The 21,019-nt window shown below is 41.6% G+C and overlaps 1 protein-coding gene across 6 annotated transcripts in view; it reads right to left on the bottom strand.

Moving 5' to 3' along the window:
- Positions 1-21,019, bottom strand: part of LOC124787685 (inositol polyphosphate-5-phosphatase A) — a 330,769-nt gene that overhangs the window by 225,246 nt on the left and 84,504 nt on the right. For 5 of the 6 annotated variants that reach the window (XM_047254512.1, XM_047254513.1, XM_047254509.1 and 2 more), the window contains 3 exons: positions 19,155-19,255; positions 9,575-9,662; positions 9,372-9,435 (listed from right to left, as the gene is read on the bottom strand). In XM_047254512.1, the coding sequence (XP_047110468.1) occupies positions 9,372-9,435; positions 9,575-9,662; positions 19,155-19,255 (253 nt within the window). The remainder of the gene's footprint in view (positions 1-9,371; positions 9,436-9,574; positions 9,663-19,154; positions 19,256-21,019) is intronic. The other variant, XM_047254510.1, reaches the window with a different exon arrangement.

The raw sequence follows: 21,019 nt of genomic DNA, 5'->3' as shown, positions 1-21,019 counted from the left end.
CAGCAAAAGAAATGTGTAATGCACATATGCAGCCACAATTACAATATCTGCTGGGCACCTCCAGTAATAAAACAGTAGACCCACACAGTATCCATTTAGGAAATCTATATAATGAGATTTCATGAAGTGTTTCTTCAACTACGCCAGTATGCAGTATACTTTCTCTACCCCTGTGATTCTGAAATCCTTCCTCTTTACTTTGGCCCAAACTATGTAACACATTAAATTGCGCTGTTGGATGTGACGTCCGCCAGTTATGCAAAACACCGTTTTTTCTCAGTACCCAAACATTTTTTGTTTTTATTTATTCTGTAATGTGAACATTTTTGCTAAATGATTATGAAATTAAGTGGATGTTTAGTTCAAACAATAGATCGTTTCTTTTTGTAAATACCTTTACATTTGGTGAGCATGAATTTTCCAGATCACTTGTGTGTTAATTACTACAGGTAGCTTGTCATCTGCAACCAAACGATGTTGATGAGAAAGTTTTTTGCTGGGAGTTAACCTATCTTCTAGAATGTAATTTAGTTTGTCGCAATGTTTTCATGACTATATTCGTTTTTACTTACATTTCGTGTGGCAAGCACTTTCTCATCAACATCGTTTGGTTGGGGGGGGGGGGGGGGGGGGAGGGGGAGAGATGCACTATAATCACGTTTCTCCATCTGTGTGATTCAACATCCGCTGTATTCAACTTCAACTGATTTGTAACATGCAGTGATCTTTAAACAGAGTAAAGTGCTGTGCTCAATACTCATTACATTAATGATGGAGATGTTGAGTTTCTAAGTGATCTGCCTCACAGGAATGTAACTACTGGATTTAATCAACCCTTTGACGTGGTAAATGTCAAGACGGATGTGCTTGGCCTCCTTGACCTATGGTCATCTCTTACAACTGTTCACCCTACAGCAACTATTGGTGCCAAAGCAGCCTTTATCAGAAGTGGCAATGAAGCAGTCCTTACCACAAACCAGCATAAATAACATTATTGTAGCACACGACACACAAGGGGTCAATGACGGCAATCAATTATAGGAGAAGTATATAGCTACCAATTTTATTTATTTATGTTTCTGGAAGGAGATGTCAAGACAAAAGGAATTATTATTCTTCTTCTCGGCAAACACCACTAATCTTTAACTTTTCATTTCTGGAATACACCCAACTCTAGCTTTCTCCTTACAGTGTCAATAAGATACACTACTACCATTTCATCTTGTTACAGAATTTTCAGGCACTTGTCACTTTCTTTAACTCTCTTTAGATGACTTGTACATCCCATGAGAATGCAAGCCCATTTGAGCACAGACTTTGATGAATTCCATGAAATAACTTTATTTTTAAAACAAGGCTTCCTATTATGCTAGAAGTTTCATAAGTATTTAGAGAACTGTCTTTAATTTCTTGTTTATGATACAGCTGACACCTAAATTTCCACTCTGATTTGCTCCTTTGTATTAAAACATATATTCTGATTTTTAATTCTACTTGGATCATTCCATTCTACTTGGCCTCCATTTTTTTACTGAACCACTGATTACCCTACTATATCCAATTTGATGTTATTTCGCTACTATTCCAATTTCACAAACCTTCCTTTAGACTCAATAATTTGAAGAAAAAAAAAATAGTGGCTAAAGAGTAGGATTTCTGAAGAATATGCCCTTGACAAGTGCCAGATACAACTAAAATTGAAACAGACAAAGAAACTGTGTTAAGCCAATTCTGAATGGCAAGCGAACAGAGAAAACAGAGACAAATTTAGAAATAAACAAACTTATCATGAATGTAGATTATGAGAATTTATTTAAAAAGACAAAAGTATACCATTTTCCAGGTAAGCAACAAGGACAAACAATGGAAAATCTGGAATGGATTAAAAATAATATGAATTAGTATCAATTGCTACTCATCACATCATAAATGAAGCACTGACAGTCAGACAGGAAAATTAAAAGTACAATTAAAGCCAGATTACACGATCAGTTACAGACCGCTCCAGATACTGAAAGAACACACACACACACACACACACACACACACACACACACACACACACAAAGAGAGAGAGAGAGAGAGAGAGAGAGAGAGAGAGAGAGAGAGAGAGAGATGCCACTGTTGTCTCTGGGCATCTGTCTGCCCCTCAATGCCCATCTCTGTGATGAGTAGCAATCTATCCTAATTCGTCCTCTCTGAAGGACACCACCTTGACAAAGTACTGTCCGTGCGGGTGGAGAGGTTTGCGTATCCACATCAAGCTGAGGTCTATGCCGAAGGTAGAGGACCTACTGCCAAAAGGCCTCTCACGATGGATCAGACTAAGAGTGTCGCACAATGTCCCATTGTCCCTATCCACTCCTAGTCCTACCTAACTCCCTGATCACACCCAAGGTGTGATGCGATCCATGCCAAGGGGTGTCACATGGGAAGATGTGTCGTAAATGGAGCCTCAGAGATACCGGGCAACCTCCCTGAGTAAGTAGCCTTACACTGCACGGGGTATTTGTGGTGTGGACCTTGTACATCCCCAAATCTCGTGGGACCAATATGGACACAACTAAAGAAAGCAAAGAAAAAAACTGAGGGGCAAATTGAGACCTCAGATATCAAAACATCAGGGTCAGTACCGATGGGAGGCATTCCAACTACTGAATCAGGGTCTAGACCTGAGCCAGAAGTGGGAGCTGTAACCAAGAAGCTAGACCAGTTTAAGATCAAAGGTTTGTCTGGGGCCCAGAGGAGGAAATTACTCAGGGAACAGAGGAAAAAGGAAGGGAAAGAATGGCTTCCTAAAGACAAGTGGAGGGAATTGAAGGGACTTGAACCTAAGACCCCCAGGAAGAAACTGTCTCAGGTTGAAGGGGATAAACAACTCCCCACTATGTCAAAGATAGGTAGCAAGCAGATAAGGGAGGAATCAAAGACTCCCTCCTCCATGGATAAGCGAGTCCAGAAAAAACTGATGCAAGAAATAGTGAAACAGACTTATAGTACTGCAGTCTCGATTTTTAGGATGACAGTTATCCAGGGAGGCTATCCACTGGTGGCCATCACCTCGCAGCAGGAGGAATTGGTACAGATGGCCCTCTTTGGAAAGACTGGGGATGACGCTGGCCCAGGACCCAACTTCAGGAGGGTCTATCTATATCAAGGTGCCCTCATTTTTGTCTGTGAGGGGGTGCACACGGTGGAATCACTCAAGGACAAGGTGCCCATGATATCCCCATGGGAAGATGCGAAGCTGCTGGTTAACACAGCAGCAGAGCTTCTTAAGACTGCAAAGATATCAATATGGGTACCAAAGATCCTTAAGGAAGTCTCTCCTAAGACTCTGTTCAGGAAAATAGAGGCCCAGAACCCAAAAGTCTCGACAGAAGATTGGAGAGTGATCAACCAGAAGGTTGCAACAGAAGGACGAACCTTGGAAGTGGAGGTCAGAGAGAAGTCCATGAAGGCGATGCGGGAGCAGGACCTGAAATTGCTTTTAGGTTTCTCGCAGTTCACCATCAGGGTTCTCAAAGACCTCAAAAATGTCAGCAAGACAGACTGGAGGTGCTGCAAAATAATCTGCAGCACAGTGAAGGGGCCTTTGCTGCCCTGAGTCGCTGCCTGGCGAAGTAGGAAGTGGATGTGGCCCCGATACAAGAACCCTATTTATATAAAGGGGGTGTATCAGGCCTCAGTGGCACTGGAGGTAAACTGATTTATGCTAGAAACCTAAGAAACTCCAGAACATGCATCTATGTAAGAAATGGAATTTCTTTCACACCAATGATGGATTTCTGCTCTAGGGACTTAGTGACCATTACAATGCAGCAATGTGAGGAAGGTTTCACGAGGGAAATTGTTTTGGCCTCAGCATACCTTCCTTACAAAGACAGCTCTCCTCCCCCTTTGCCATTGGCAAGGAGACCAACTGATGGTTGGATGTGATGCTAATGCCCACAACCTAGTGTGGGGCAGCAAGGACACCAACAGTAGAGGTGAGTACATTCTTGAATTTCTCTTGTCTAAGAACTTGGAGGGCCTGAATAGGGGTAATGAACCTACATTCAGGAATAGCAGAAGGGAAGAAGTAATTGACATTACCTTTGGTTCCATGATGATGGGCAGCTATGTCAAACAATGGCATGTGGTGTTGGAGCCATCCTCATCCGACCACATGTACATTAAATTCAAGGTTGAAATGGGAATCAGACCAGACCACAACCTATAGGAATCCCAGAAAACAGACTGGGAGACAAATAGGAGAGACCTTGATTTAGGCTTATAGGAAATTAAAACCTCGATAAGGAATCCAGAAGAATTTGAGGAAGTAGCAGAGGCTATTACCTCTGCCAAAGTGGCCTCATATCAGGACAACTGCATAATCACCAAGAAGTGCACAAATAGGAGTGCACCTTAGTGGAACATTAACTTGGAAACTCAAAGAAAACAGGTACAAAGACTGTTTAGTAAAGGACAATGGACTAAATATCGTGAGGTCCTTGTCAACTATAATCTTGCAATCAAACAAGCAAAGAAGGCAGCCTGGAAGGCGTTCTCTGAGGAAGTAGAGAGCACGGCTGCACAAGCCAGACTTGAAAGATTCTCACTAGAGTACCAACCAATCCAGGAGGTATGTTGAGGAAGGAGGATGGGGAATATACATAGACAGCACATGAGATGCTGAAACTGCTCCTCAAAACTCCCTTTCCTCAATATGCTCTGCCAGACAACACAGACCAGAATGTGATCCCAGAGAGACAATGATTCTCAGGCACTCTAAGAGGACTGGGAATCGGCCAAGGAGTGTGTGAACTTTAATAAAATCCAACAGGCGGTGGGAACATTCCAACCATTCAAGTCACCTGGCTCAGATGGAATTTTTCCATTTCTCCTACAACATGCAGGAGAGAAGCTCATAAGAGTTCTATGCTGGCTATTCAGGGTTAGCCTAGGAGTAGGAATCATTCCCAATGCTTGGAGGGCAGTGAAGGTTGTCTTCATTCAAAAGCCAGGGAGAACTGATCATACCAAGGCTAAGGATATGAGACCAATCAGTCTGTCCTCTTCCATTCTCAAAACATTGGAAAAACTGGTTAATTTATATGATGGGGTTAATGTACATGATGGGGAGAGGAGGCTAAGTAGGGCCCCTCTACATTCAAACTAACACGCGTATCAACCAGGTAAATCGTGAGACAGCTCTCCAACTCATTGGGAAGGTGGAGAAAGTACTTCGCTTACAAGAAATAGTCCTCTGCATCTTCCTGGATATCAAGGGGGCCTTCAGTAACACGACCTTCGATTCCATGGTAAGGGCAACAGAGGTGCATGACCTGGGGACCACTATATGCAGGTGGACCAGGGCCATGCTTAGTGGAAGGAAGGTAAAGGTTACCATGATGAATGAAAAGATGGCAATTAACACCACTAGAGGCTGCCCACAAGGAGTAGTTTTGTCCCTCTATTGTGAAATCTAGTGGTGAACAGACTCATTGAGGAATTAAATTCCACACAATGCTTCTGCCAAGGATACGCAGGTGACCTTATCATAGTAATACTTGGCAAATTTACTGACACAGTTAGAAATATGGCACAAAGAGGTTTGGACATTGTGCAAAATTGGTGCATTAAACATGATCTGAGGGTTAATCTTAATAAGACTGTTGTGGTGCCATTTATGAAGAGAGATATTCAACACTCAAGTTGCAATCTAAAGCTCTTCCATGAAACTCTACCTGTGAAGGAGATGGTGAAATCTCTAGGGGGTAACCTTAGATGAGAAACTAACATGGACTCCTCATATTAAGAGTATCTGCTCCAAGGCAAAAAGTACTCTAGTGAGTACCAGAAGGGCTTGTGGCAAAAACTGGGGCCTAAGCCCAAGGGGTATGCATTGGATATACACCACTGTAGTCAGACCTAGGATTTCTTACGGGGCCGTTGTGTGGTGGAAGAAGGTAGAACAGCGGGTTGCAGCTAAGGAGCTTGCTAAGGTGCAGAGATTGGCCTGCTTAGCCACAGCAGTTGGAATTAGCAGCACATCAACTGCTGGAATGGAAACCATGCTGGACATGCCTCCACTACACCTTTGGGTCAAGATGGAGGCAGCAGCTGGGGCACACATACTTAAAACTGGCAAAAACTGGGTCTCATTCAGATATCCAGAATCACACACTAACATAGTGAGTGAGGTAAATATAGGAATGGCTGGGGAAATGCCTGCTGACTATATAACAACTCCAATCTGCTTCGACAAGCCTTACAATATAATAACTGGAAGCAGGGAGCAGTGGGAAAAAACAGTTTGATACCTTACATGGGACATCGTTTGGTTCACTGATGGGTCAAAAATAGACCAAGGCATTGGGGCAAGGGTGTACGGGGTTCAGTCAAGACTGGAGGACATCATCTCCCTAGGAAAACTGGCCTCAGTATTCCAAGCTGAAATTACTGCAATCAAGGCATGTGTCAAGGAGAATAAGCGTAGGTGCTACAAAGATCATATCATCTACATCTATGCAGACAGCCAGGCAGCTCTGAAATCATTGGCAGCTCCTGCAACAAGATCTAAGATTGTTGCAGAATGCCACAGGGCTCTGGTGGAGCTAGGGGGAAGGAATAGGGTACACCTAGTGTGGGTCCCTGGCCACTCAGGAATCTGCGGCAATGAACAAACCGACAGATTGGCTAGGATGGGGACAACAACTCCATTTATTGGACCGGAACCTGTCCTGACAATCACCAAGGCTATGATCAAATTAGAACTACAGAACTGGCTTAGGAAACAGCACGTAGAATATGGGACCAAGGTCCATAAACAAAAATGTGGTAAGGTAATGATGCCCAAGAAGCTCTGTAATCCTGGGATTGAACAGGAAAGAGATCAAATTCATGACTGGACTAATGACTGGCCATGGGAATTTCAAGAAACACCTACACACAATGGGTGTAACAGAATCTGTGATGAGGGTGAAGAAACTGCATCACACCTAATCTTTGAATGCATGGCACTGGAGAGTAAAAAATACAGAATCTTCGGGACAACTAGACCTGAAGAAATTCTGTCTAACAAAAAACTGGTAGACAGACTCCTTGCACTATTTAAGGGCATTGTTTGGCTTCACTAGATATACAGGGAGTGATACCGCACAATAAACTTAGTTTTGGTGTGGACAGTGGTGGGTTAGACCTAAGCTGTTTTAGCTTCCCTGTTAAAATCAAATCAATCCTAATTCATATTATAAGCAACAAGTTTAATATTTTTTGACAATGGTAATTAAACCTGAAAGACAGCAGACACAATTATTTAACAAAGTTATTCAGTCCAAAGCAAAAAATGTTGCAGATACGGGAAAAAAGAAAAAAACAGGAAAAACAAAATTCACAAGGAATGAAGTAGCTTTTGAAGAGAATGAGATCCATCGTGTCTGAGATTTTGCCCACCACACCGAGAATAGCTTTTCGTCGCCTTCCTATTCTCTGCACCATCCTTGTCAGACCCTATGCTCCTTCTGGACTCTCCTGCCTACCCTATGTCTCCTATCCCTGTGACCATCCCCGTTGCAAGACTTGCCCTATGCACCCTCTACCACCATCTATTCCAGCCCTGTAACTGACAAAAAATATACTATCAAAGGGAGAGCCAGCTGTGAAACGACGTGTCATATACCAGCTGTTATGTAAACACCGTTCGGCTTTTTACATTGGTGTGACTACCACCCAGTTATCAGTCAGGATGAATGGGCATAGGCAGACGGTGTATACAGGCAACACACAATATCCTGTTGCACAGCATTCTGTACAACATGATGGTTGTGACCTTGGTGCCTGTTTCATCACATGCACCATCTGGATTCTTCCCCCAGACACCAGTTTCTCAGAACTCCGCAGGTGGGTATTAGCACTACAACAAGTCCTTGGTTCTCGCCACCCACCTGGCCTTAATTTACGTTATTTCCTTCCATCTCAATATTTGTTAACATTAACTACTACTTTCTTCACTCCATTTTAGTTTTCTACATCTTTCATTTTCCGCCTTGTCTATTTTTCACCAGCCCCTCTGCCACCTCTGTTACATACAATGCACTTAGCTTTTCACTCTCTTAATAACTTTTGCACGATGTTTAAGTAGTAATCTCTGTTTTGCATATTACCCTATCTTCCACCTTTAAGCTCTCAGATTTTTAAAAGCTTGCAAATATTTAAATCCTGTTGTGTGTGTGTGTGTGTGTGTGTGTGTGTGTGTGTGTGTGTGTGTTTCCCTGCTGCTGCTGCTTGGTGAACAGATTTTTTTTATTTATCTGTTTATATTATATTTCAAATAGTGGATAACATACCACAAGTTCCCGGATTCTTAACTTACAGAATCTCAGTGACAGTTTGTTACTGGTTACAGATCAAAATATTACATATTTTTTGCATTAGTATCACAATGCTGCTCTATTTGCAACAGAACTATGAAATATCCTAGTGATTGTAGAGGGGAAAGAAAGGTTGAACATTTTCCAAGTTTCAAATTCATAAAAGTAGAACATAATGCACAGTGCAAAGCCCTTACAATAAACTGCACAAAACTCTGAAGTTTCTTTTGGGTGAATAAATACACTAATTTTGATAAGCATGGCATCAAACATTTACCTTATTATTTTAAAGAGACCATTTTTATATCAATGACACTGCTCTAGTTGTTTAAATGTTGACATTATTTAGTTTGCAAAATGAAGGAAATGAAGTTTGTCATTGTGCAAAACAATTCCACATAAAATATGTCCTGGAGGAACTCTTCAACCATTTATTCAATGGTACGAATAGAACAGCAACCAAATAACCTTATTCATTTGACTTATTTATTCATTTAAGCAATATCAATCTAATACATACATTTCACACTTACAAGTACTAATCAGAAATGTGTTGAAATTATGTTCAGGATTTCAGATAAAATCTAATTTACAATTTAATACTGTAACATTAAAGTCAAATGAAAGGTTATTTACTGCAGTCTTCACACCAATGCCCGAAACATGCTCTCTAATTAGTGGCAATTTTTCCTTTCTTCAGAATCTGTGCATTTTTTATTTTCTAATATTTTACCTTCAGGTGACAATACTTTGATAGAGTAAGAGTAGAGAAACTTATTTTTTTAGTTTAAGAAACGCAACAACCGGCAAAAAACTGGTTGCTGTATTTGTTGATGTAATATAATTCACAGCAATAGAACTCCACCACCAGTTATATGGATAGATTAATTTTATTTTTTTCAACTGGAAAAATCCAAAAAATTCAATACAGTGCTATTAGCATGCTATACCAATTTATAGCTTTATTGCTCAGTTATGGTACAAGACATGAAAATAATGAATCTACTGAAGACATACCTGAAAAATCCCACATCAGAACATCAGATAATGATTCATGTACGAAGTAAAAGTTCCCCAGAGCCTGAAAAACAAGTTTTATATACTGAGCATGGTTAACGGATTTATTTTTAAATGTTTTGTTTAAGCACATTTTCATTACCTTCATAAATAACAAAAAACATATATTTAACAGCAGTGACAAGTTCATGGTATGTGCTTACTGTGAAATGTTCCGCAGATGAGTAATCTTCATCAAGATAAACTCTCACACGATCAAATAAGCGCAGTTCTTCACTTGACATAAGCAACCTGAAACAATGTAACAAGATGACAAGCCTGTTATGTGCAGAACACCACACAAACTAGGCAAATTACATCACTGGGAACCTCATCTGGAATGCTTTATTGGGGGAAAAAATTTAAAAAGTAGATTAGCATATTTTATAACTAATTAAAATCTTTAAACAAATTCAAGTAATAGCAACAATAATTAGTAGTTGGTTACACAGCAAAAATGTGTGTTTATTCTTTAAGTTTCCTGCAGTATAGATAATATACAAAGTTTTATATACTGAGCATGGTTAATGGATTTTTTTTAAATGTTTTGTTTAAGCACATTTCCATTACCTTCATCATAGGCTAATGAGCACAGAGATCATGTGTGTCCACTTCTTAACTTTGAACCTCAATAAAGAAAATGATATATTCTCATTATTTCAGCTCCAACAAGCTACTTCACTGATTTTGACCTTACACAATACAGGGGATGTGCAAAATAATGTGAACACTTGTACTTACTTGGGAAAGATTTATTAACCCCATCTGCCCATAATACAACTGCGATTCTTCTAGAAATACTGGCGTGAAGTAGAATGTTATACCACTCTTCAATCAGAACCTCTTCTAACTCCTATAGTGATGAGGGATGCGGAAATCTGCTCCATAGTTTGCGCTTGAATACCGCACGCAAGGGTTCGACGATGTTCAAATCCACAAACTGTGCTGGCCAGGGAAGATGCCGTAGTTAAGTTGCATGCTCCTCATACTAGGATTGTACTGTCCTGGCTGTGTGAATGGTTGCATTATCGACCTGAAGTATGGCATAATTGGTGGGGAACAACATTTGAATCATGGGGTGCACCTGATCACCTAAAACATTTGCATAATTGTTGGCTTTAAGAAGGCCTCTGACCAGCAGAATACCATGATATGGCTGCCCACACCACAACACTTCTATTTCCACGCTTAACCGTTGGCATCAAGCAATCAGGATTGTAGGCTTCTTTTGGTGTTCTTCGTACAAAAACCCTGCCGATGTTGGAAATAACGAAAATGTTGACCCGTTGGACCTTGTGACGTGTTTCCACTGATCAGCCATCCAGGATTTATGCTCCTGACACCACATTTTACACTTTTTTGCATTGGTTGTCATCACTAATGGTTTCGGTATAGCAGCTCGTCCATGAATAGACCCTTTAAGGAGTTCTCAGTGGACACTGTTGATAGAGAGAGGTCCTCTAAGATGACTACTGAGCTCTTCAGTCACTTCAGCCACCATAGTTTTGTGTTGTTTTGACAGAATTAGTGTTAGCCTACGATGATCTCTTTTATTTAGTTTTGATCTGCACTGACTATTACATTTACACGATGATGTCTTTCCATGATTTGTGCAGGCTGTCACAACTGTTGAAACAGTTGCTCTTGGAACATTCAACAAGTTGGCTGTCTTGATTACTGATGCTCCAGCTAATCGGGCCCACAAAATCTGCCTTCTTTGAAACTGTGTTAGGTCTTTCATTGCACACCAGCCTCAGCCTCTGAATGCAAATGCAAAGTGTGGACTACTCATAAACAACCTACACTGATGCCTAGTCTGTACTGAACACACACAGTCCAGCAGGGCACATGCCTTACCTGTGTTGTTGACCATCAAACAACCATTCAATTACTATCACTGTTCACATTATTTTGCCTACACCCCCCCCCCCCTCCAGTTTTTTCAGCTCTGTGACCTGCTCAGATGGCTGAGCATGCTAGTGCACTGCTTCCAGGATATGAAGTGGCAAGCCTGTCTTGGACTGAATGTGCCTTGCAGATTAAGGATGAGGGCTGGTGAATCAGTCAGCCTGGATGTGGTTTTTAGGGAGCTTCTCACATCCAACTACATTAATCTGGTACCCACAACCCACTTCAGATACACACTATGCAAACATTTTAAAACCATTCTCACACTTGAGTAAGAGATTTACCCTACACACACACAGATGGCATACACAATTTCCATTCTGAAGGGAGGGGGGAGGGGGGGGAGGGGGGGGGGGGAGGGGGCGTCAAAAGGCATTCAGCCTCCAACTACTACATCAGCAAAACCCATATAACAATGCTGACCCCATAGAGGAATGAGGAAAGGCAAAATAATAAAAATAATAATAAGCAACAGCAGGAGCAGGAGGAGGAGGAGGAGAAACATCATTTTCAATTCTATGTAGAACTGAAACCATATGCCACTATTAATTTGTTAAGTAGACATAATTATGAGTATTCCTCTTGCAATTTTCCACCTACTGAACCTTCTACAATGGTTGGTCTTGCATTCACCAGTAAACTACTTTGTAAGTAAACATCCAGCTGCAGCAATATCACATCCCAAAATCATCAACTCCTGTCACTCCTCTGCTCCAATTGTCCATCTTTCACACAATAACACGAAAAAATTCCCAATAAAAGCCTTAAGTTGTTTCCTTAAACCCATGGTTTTTTTACAGTCTCTGTCACACACAGGTTTATTCTGCTTGTAAGATCTTCCAGGCTGTTTTACAGGAGTCATAATGACAGAGCCACTTCTTTGTGATTGAGACTGTAACACAATAAAATTATTCTTTCAACCTGCATTCATCTCTCAGCTTACTACTGAGATACACAACTCTATGTTCTTCAGCTGCTGTCCTCCTAGAACTATATCTGTCTTGTATTGTGTTTCCTCACAAGAAGTGCCATTGGTTTCTCCTTATTCATTTTCAGGCTATATTCAAGGCTAAGAATAACCTCAATTAACTTTAAGATTCCTGTGGGTCTCCCTTATTTTCAGCAAATCCTGAAATATGTAACCTTTCCTACATCTCTCAGGTTTTCTTCTTACTAGGTATTAACTCTTTTTATTTACTGCATACCCTGAACAATGTGAGTGGAAGTAATAACTCTCAGATGAGTCCTCCTCTTACCAGTGTATCTTGCCAGCATTTGCCAAATTTCACAACTGCTATCTCATCTTTGTGCAGATCCCATATTAACTTTTAGTCTTTATACAACACATCAGTATCTTTCAATACCTGAAGCTTCTCTCAATTCATTCTGGCAATTGCTTTCTGAACGTATAGAACCATTTTTCTGTGTTTGATGTGAGAGCATCCTTTTTAGGATGCCACTTATCATTGGTATGCATACCTTCAACTGCCTCAAATTCTTGTAATTAAGTTCTTACTATTAAAATTCTTCTTATTAAGATTTTTTAGGCAAGTCTAAGTGCTCAGTACTGCTCACATTTTTGTGCTGACGGCATTTTCAGTTGAGGTATGATTGCTTATCTCTTAAAATACTTTGGCAGTACAACACTTTCATAAATTCTATGCCCAAGTTCGTACAGTGTTTTCATCACATTAGCATGAAAGTATTCAATCAATTGTATTGTTAGGTAATAACTGCAGGTGCTCTCTTACCTTCCATGATCTTAACTGTCTGCTGTCAAAAGATCACCTCTTTGATCTTTCAGATTCACAGACTTATGGTTTCTAACATGTCGTGTCGGATGATGCCACAATATAATTTCTGTAAGTAACTCTTCCATTTCAAGTCCACACCAATACAATTTATTGCTTTCAATCAGGACCCACGGAAACAAATTTTTGTATGTCCAAAAATCAGTTTACTAACTTGTAAGCTAGCCATGAATTCTTTCACGACAGATTTGTGGCACGAAACTGTCTGCTGTGCACTTGTTGCATTAATGATGTCCCGAATGCGTGAAACAAGCGAATATGATTTTATGGTATGGTCATGTGAGATGGGCCTTCAGTAGGTTCTTCAGAAGTTAAGGAATTTTTCTCTAATTTGGAAGAAGCACTTCATCTCAGCAAGTAACTAGATAAACAGGATCAACTGCTTTTGTTACAATGTATTTACAAGATATAAGAATTTTTCAGACATATAATAGGCATTCTTTCTATCACCACACGCTGGCAGTATTCGACATACTAAGACCACAGTCTACAGGGAATGGCTAAGAGTTTTACTCATACTTTTCACGAAAGGAAGCCTTCCTAACCTTTCAAAACCCCAAACCTCTTCTCTGGTTCACTTCCAATAAATCTTCATGATCTGGACTCGTGGGTAAGATGGCCTTGGCATGTGAGTGCATCTGTGGATCCGTACTCTAGTTTGAGAAAGGATTTTTCCAAAGCTAGCACGTTTTATTTCTCATTTGTTTGTGCCTGTCGACAACTCATCACTTCTGCAATTTGGTGAGTGGTCTCCTTTACTCCTAAATTATTTTCAAGAACATTCATAGTTTGACTGATGAAACCTCTGCAAAATGCAACTGCACATAAATATAGGCAGAGTTTCAATAAACTGCTTGTTGCAAAGCCATGTTATGTTCCTCATAAATCAAAAGTTCATATAAAATCATTTCCTTTCACCTAATGAAACAATGTTTCTAAGAATGTGACAAAACTTGATCAATATTTACAAACAGCAACATAATAAAGAAAAAGTAACATTCAGGTGTCACATGAAAAGCTCATTAATACATTTGCAACAACTGTAGAATACTTTTGTTGCCCATTTTTAAATTCAATTTGTTTTTCGTCTATTTTGTTCTAATTCACAGTGCAACAATAGCCACATATTTATTTCTCTTCTCTATGGTTGCAAGACAGAAATCTATGACTATAAACCCTGAGACTTTTCTGCGTACTTTAGAATATCACAATTTTATCGGTTTTGACTGTCGAGGGTTCAGTAACATATTTTTGAAGATGTATTCTGAATACCAGTACAGGTACAATAAGAAAGTTGTATAACTTGGAGGAACTATTAATTACTAAATGGATAGATTACTACTCAACATATAGTAGAGCTGCTGAGTCGCAGATAGGAACAACAAAATGATTGTCAAACAAGTAAGCTTTTGGCCAAAAAGGCCTTCATCAAAATTAGACTACACACACACACACACACACACACACACACACACGACCACAGTCTCTGACTACTGACGCCAGACTAAGCAGCGGTGCATGTTGAGAGAAGCAATCTGGATGGTGAGGGTAAGGAGAGGGAGGGGAGGGGAGGGGAGGGGAGGGATAGCATAGTAGAGGTTAGGGATGGTAAAGTGCTGCTTGTGAGATAATACAGAGACAACATGGAGAGATGGTAGAGCAGCTTGGTGCAGTCAGTAGGTTGGACATAGGGGCCAGTGGAAAAGGAGAGAAGTAAAAGCACTGTGGACACAAAGATGGAATAGAGGCTGTGTAATGCTGCAGTGTGACAGGAAAGAGGATAGGTGGGTGTAGAACAATGATAAATGAACATTGAGGCTAGGAGGGCTATGAGAATGTAGTATATATTGCAGGGAGAGTTCCCATGTGCACAATTCAGAAAAGCTGGTGTTGGTAGGAAGGATACAGATGGCACAGGCTGTGAAGCACTCCTTAAAATGGCAAACACTGTGCTGGGCAGTGTGCTCAGTAACTGGATGGTCCAGCTGTTCCTTGGCCACAGTTTGTAAGTATACATTCATGTGGACGGACATCTCATTGATTGTCATGCCCATGTAGAACACAGCACAGTGCTTGCAGCTTAGCTTGTAGATCACAGGACTGATTTCACAGGTAGCCATGCCTCTGGTGGGACAGGTGATGCTTGTGACCAGACTGAAGCAGGTGATGGTGGAAAGATGTATGGCACAGATTTTGCATCTAGCTCTATTACAGGGTTTGAGCCATGAACAAGGGGTTGCAAGCAGGGGTTGTGTGGGGATGGACGAGGATATAATAATGTAGGTTGGTGGGCAGTGGCATACCACTGTGGGAGGGGTGAGAAGAATAGTGGGTAGGACAGTCCTCACGTCAGGGCATGATGACAGGTAGCCAAAATCATGGTGGAAACTGTGATTCAGTTGCTCCAGTCCTGGGTGGTACTAAGCCACGAGAGGAATGCTCCTCTGTTGCTGGATGGTGGGACTTCAAGATGTGGGGGTTGACTGGAGAGGTACGGCAGGAGAGATCTGTTTCTGTACAAAGTTGGGAGGGTAATTACATTCTATGAACGCCTCGTGTATTTTGAGAGGGACTGCTCTTCACTACAGTTGTGACAGCCACGGGTGGGCAGGCCGAATGGAAGATTCTTCTTGGAATGGAACGGGTGGCAGCTGCCGAAGTGGGGGTATTGCTGGTGGTTAGTAAGAGTTATACGGACAGAGGTACTGATGTGTCCATTTTTTGAGGTGGAGGTCAACATTGAGGAAGGTGGCTTTTTGGGTTGAGGAGGATCAGATGAAGCGAGTGGGGGAGACGGTGTTGCGGTTCAGGAGAAATTTGGATAGGGTGCCCTCACCCTCAATCCAGATCGCAAAAATGTCATCAATTAATCTGAATCAGGTGAGGTGGTTAGGATTCTAGGGGTGGTTAGAAAGGACTCCTCAAAATGGCTCATGAATGGAGTGGCAAAGGGTTATGCCATGTGGGTGCTGATTGCTCATTACCTCAGAATTGTTTGTATGTGATGCCTTCACGGGAGAAGTAATTGTGGGTGAGGATACGGTTGGTCATGACAACTTGGAAGGAAGGGTAGGTTTGGAATCTGTCAGGCTTTGAGAAAGGTAGCGTTCAATAGCAGGAAGGTCATGGGCATTTGGGATGTTGTGTAAAAGGAGGTGACATCAATAGTGATGAAAAGGGCACCATGGGATAAATGAGCAGGAACTGTTGAGAGTAGGTGGAGGAAATGGTTGTTATCTTTTATATATGAGGGTAGGTCGAGGTGATAGGGTGGTAGAGGTGAGTAGAGAGATGGACTCGTTGCGGTGGGCCCACGGATTTACGGAGAGACTGCAGATCCTGCTGGATTTTTGGAATGCAGTCATTGTGGCAGGGTTTGTAGGTGGATGAACCAGAAAGGAGGTGGAGCCCTTCCGTCAGATACTCTTTGCACTTCAAAACAGTGGTGGATCCTTTGTCAACAGGCAGGATTATAATGTCAGGATCAATTTTTAGCTGGTGGATTGCAGTTCTTTCTGGAGATGTATGGTTAACGTGCAAGTTGAGCGATCTGGGGAATAAAAGTGAGGCAAGGTTCGAGGTTAAGAAATTCTGGAAAGTTAGCAGGTGGTGATTTGGGGGCAGTGAGGGTGGATCACAGTTGGATAAAGGAGTGAACTCAGTTAGGCAGGGTTCAACACTGGTCTTTGGTTGAGTCTGATTGGCAGAGTTGGTGGCAAAAGAAGTGTTTCTGCTTTAAAAAGACCAGAGAAGGAGACAAAGTCCTTAACAAGTCCTGCAAGACTGAATTTGGGAGTGGGGCAAAAGGTGAGGCCTTTTTAGGGGACTGCTAATTATGTCGGGCTAAGGCTTTTGAGTAAAGGTTCATGACTGTGTTTCAGATACATTGAAGACCTAGATTCTGTTTATTTGTGGTATGGAGTGTTTGTGGGTTGGGTAAATGTAGTATGTCTGTGAGGCAGGGTTTGCCAGCTTTGAGGGAATGGGGGGGGCTGTTGTACAAGTAGTGATAGTGTATACCAAGGCGGGAGAAGGAAGTTATCAGGTTGGAGAGTACCTTGAGGTAGCACTGCGCATGCTACTCTAGTTTCTGTAGGGCAAGAGCTTCAATGTGTGATACGGGATCCAGGAATTTGGGATTGCAAAGCAGGAGAATTTTACAGGTGGAGAGGAGGTACTGCAAGGAGGTTTGAGCCTGACTGAATGTTTTACAGGACAATGTCAGTGAGGGTTAAGGACTGGCACAATCTGAACAGGTGGAAGTCATTGTGGAAGGAAAAGTTGCAGCCGGAGGTATGTAGTTTGATGGTAAGCCATTTTGGAGGATTCCATGAGCCAAGCAATGAACAAATCCAGGGTGTGACAATGGACACCCACATGGCATCATCCTATGCAAACTTATTCAAGGGAGTCCTTTCTAATTGCCCAGAATCCTAAACTGCTCAACTGGTTCAGATTCACTGATCTCTTTGTGATCTGGATCAAGTGCAAGGGCACCCTATTCACATTCCTCCAGAACCTCAACCCCTTTTCTCTCATTCACTTTACCTGGTCCTCCTCAACCCAACAAGCCACCTTCTTTGGTGTTGACCTCCACCTCAAAGATGACTACATCAGTACCTCTGTCCACATCAGACCTACCAACCATCAGCAATACCTACACTTTGATGGCTGCCACCTGTTCCAGACCAGGAAGTCCCTTCCATACAGCCTAGCCACCTGTGCCATCCCAACTGTAGCGGCAAAGAGCCCCCTTCAAATATACCAAGGGTCTCACTGAAGCATTCACAGAATGTAATTACCCTCTCAACCTTGTACAGAAACAGATCTCCCATGCCTTATATCTCCAGTCAACCCCCCCCCCCCCCCTCCCCCGAAAGTCGAAAGTCCCACTGTCCAGCCACAGAGGAGCATTTCCCTTTTGACTCAGTACCACCCAGGACTGAAGCAACTGAATAACATTCTCTGCCAGGGTTTCGACTACCTCTCACCGTGCAATGAAATGGGGAATGTCCTCCCTTCCACAGTGCTATTCTGCCATCCACCAAACCTACATTATGTCCTTGTCCATCCCTTCACAACCCCTGCTCCCAACCCCTTGGCTCATAGCTCACATCCCTGTAACAGGCCTAGATGCAAGACCTGTCCCAAACATCCTCTCACCACCATCCAATCCAGTCTGGTCATATGCATCGCCTATCCCATTAGAGGCTGGGTTACAAATGAAACCAGTCTTGTGATCTACAAGCTAAGCTTCAAGCACGGTACAGCATTCTACGTGGGCATGACAATCGACAAGCTGTCTGTCGACATGAATGGCCACCAACAAACTGACCAAGACACAGCTAGACCATCCAGTTGCTGAGTACACTGCCCAAAACTATGTTCTCCATTTTAATGACTGCTTCACAGCCTGTGCCATCTGTATCCTTCCTACCAACATCAGCTTTTCTGAACTGCTCAGATAGGAAGTCTCCCCACAGTATATCCTGTGTGTCTGAGACCCTCCTGGTCTCAACTTTCATTAGTCATTGTCCTACACCCGCCTATCCCCGTCCCTGTTCACACTCCAGCACTACACAGCCCTCTATTCCACTTATGCACCCAGAGCCTTTACTTCTCTGTATGTTCCCACAAGCAGCACTTCACCGTCCCCCACCCTTATCCTTCCCCTTCCCATCCCAGCCTCCTCCTTACCTTTACCACCCAGAATGCTTCTCCCATCTCTTGCACTGCTGCTTGCAGTCTGGCCTTGGCAGCCAGATACTGTGTGTGTGGGAGCGGGAAGGGGGTGGGGGGGGGGAGGGCGCAAGTGTGCATGTTGTCTAATTCCAATGAAGGCCTTTTTGGGCGAAAGCTTGATTGTTTGACAGTCTTTTGGTTGTGCCTACCTGCAACTCATCATCTCTGCTATATGGATGTTGTAATCAATCCTTTTCATAATACTGCATTATTCAGTCCTGGATTTTCCATTGTTTGAACTATTAATTACGATTTATTAATTTTATTCTAAATAGATACCTACCTCACGAAGTATTCAACATGTTTCATGCTACGTTCATAATTTTTTCCACCAACTTCCTGACAATGTAATGCAATGAATTTTGGATCTAGTCGACTTACTGTCTGTAAATTGAAGAAAACCAGTACACATGAAATTAACAATCCTTTGAGACAATCATATCCATTAATGCAATTGAAAAAGTAAATACATTCATGTTTGCACAAAACTGTAATACAGCTGACATTTAAGCAGTGAAAATGATATTGACAATCAGAACAAATAATTAAAACAGAATAAAGTTAAAAAACCAAGATCTGAAATTTTATGTGAAATATTCAAGTTACTGAATTTCTAAATTCAATTACATGTCGTGTCAGGAAGTGAAACATAAATAGATAATAATAAGTATTGCTTTGAGAGTTGTTGATTATATTTAGGATACCCAAGGAACTCAACAGCATGGTTATAAGTTACTTTACCCAAATAATCAACGAGCCAACAGAAAATTTTTACCAATACCACAGTCAGGTCAAGAGCTGTGACTGTCGCAAGAACTGTGTTACAGAGAAAAATTAACTCAGAGCACCAATACAAGTAGTTGCAGAATATGCACACGTAAAGGTACAAGCATCGAGAGGAAGTGCACAGCTGTATGTCCCACCGGGAAAAGAGCTGAGATGGAAGATGTACACCATGACTGGCACACTAATATCTGTTATTCTAGCAGCACAAAATAATATAGTTCCATTTAGAAAATGTTGATGGCTGTCTCTCGGTGATAAATAAAGTTGCAAGCACAACTGTGTTTCATGAAGCCCAGGTAACTGTTCATCTAGGTGAAAACATATCAAAAATATCTTTAATGGGTGAAAAGTAATTTAAGGCGAAAAAATTAGGTATCTCACCCAGTAAACTGGACTAAAGGGGATACTTTCAATGGGGCAGACTGTGAGATGGGTGGGCAAGAAAATGTGAGGGAAAAAGACCTCCCAATGCATGTCTTAGTGTAACTGCAGCTGTTCTCACTGTTTTCAAATTATTAAGGAGGAGATGAATGTTGGGGTTGTAGAAAAAAGTGTCCTGTATAGGGATGTTATGGCCTTAAATAAATCTTAAGCACACAATAAAACGGTTTTTGGCTGAATTTGTTTAAGGGTAGAATAACTACTTCTACAAGGAGAGTATCAGGACGACTCAAAGCAGAAATCTACAGTCCCAAGACTGACTCTACTGTGGTGCACAGGGCCTAGTAGTCCTCAACCATTGTTGCCAACTCATGAGCGACACACCCACGGTCCAACTGGTTAAAATAAATGACTGGTAAAATTTTACTAGAACTTTCTGATCTGGTCCCCAAGAGCTATTTCCAAGGAAGCACAGTTTAATTTCTGCATAGGCAGGACTTTATCTGCTGTATGAGGAGTAACCCAGAATTATGGGCCCATACCCACATTTACCAAACAGCTGTTTGAAGATGAGACACTGTTGATTGTAGAGACATAGAACAACAATACGTTCAGTCCCACAACAATGACAATTCTGTTTCTAGCAAATGTGAAGGCAGGAGCACTCAAGATCAAACCCTATGCAACTCTCTTTTACTAAAAATGTTGGATGCCTTCCTGAAACCATACCAGTTTTGAAAGGTGGTTGGTTATGGATCTAAATTTCAAAAACCACACTGAAAGAAAAACTCATTTCCACACAACAACAAAGTCTGTGTCAGACCATCCACTCCAGATATTTGCATAGCGCAGCTGTTAAACTGTTTAGTCTGTAGCTGTCTATACTGTGAGGGTTTTACCATTTGTCAATATGGTATAATGTCAAATCTTGTTAAATATCTTCAGAACTCTGTTAGTCACTAAGGTGGTGAAGTAATTTCA

This window comes from Schistocerca piceifrons, chromosome 3, assembly GCF_021461385.2.
Source record: "Schistocerca piceifrons isolate TAMUIC-IGC-003096 chromosome 3, iqSchPice1.1, whole genome shotgun sequence".
NCBI lineage: Eukaryota > Metazoa > Arthropoda > Insecta > Orthoptera > Acrididae > Schistocerca > Schistocerca piceifrons.
This window is presented reverse-complemented; position numbering and strand designations above follow the sequence as displayed.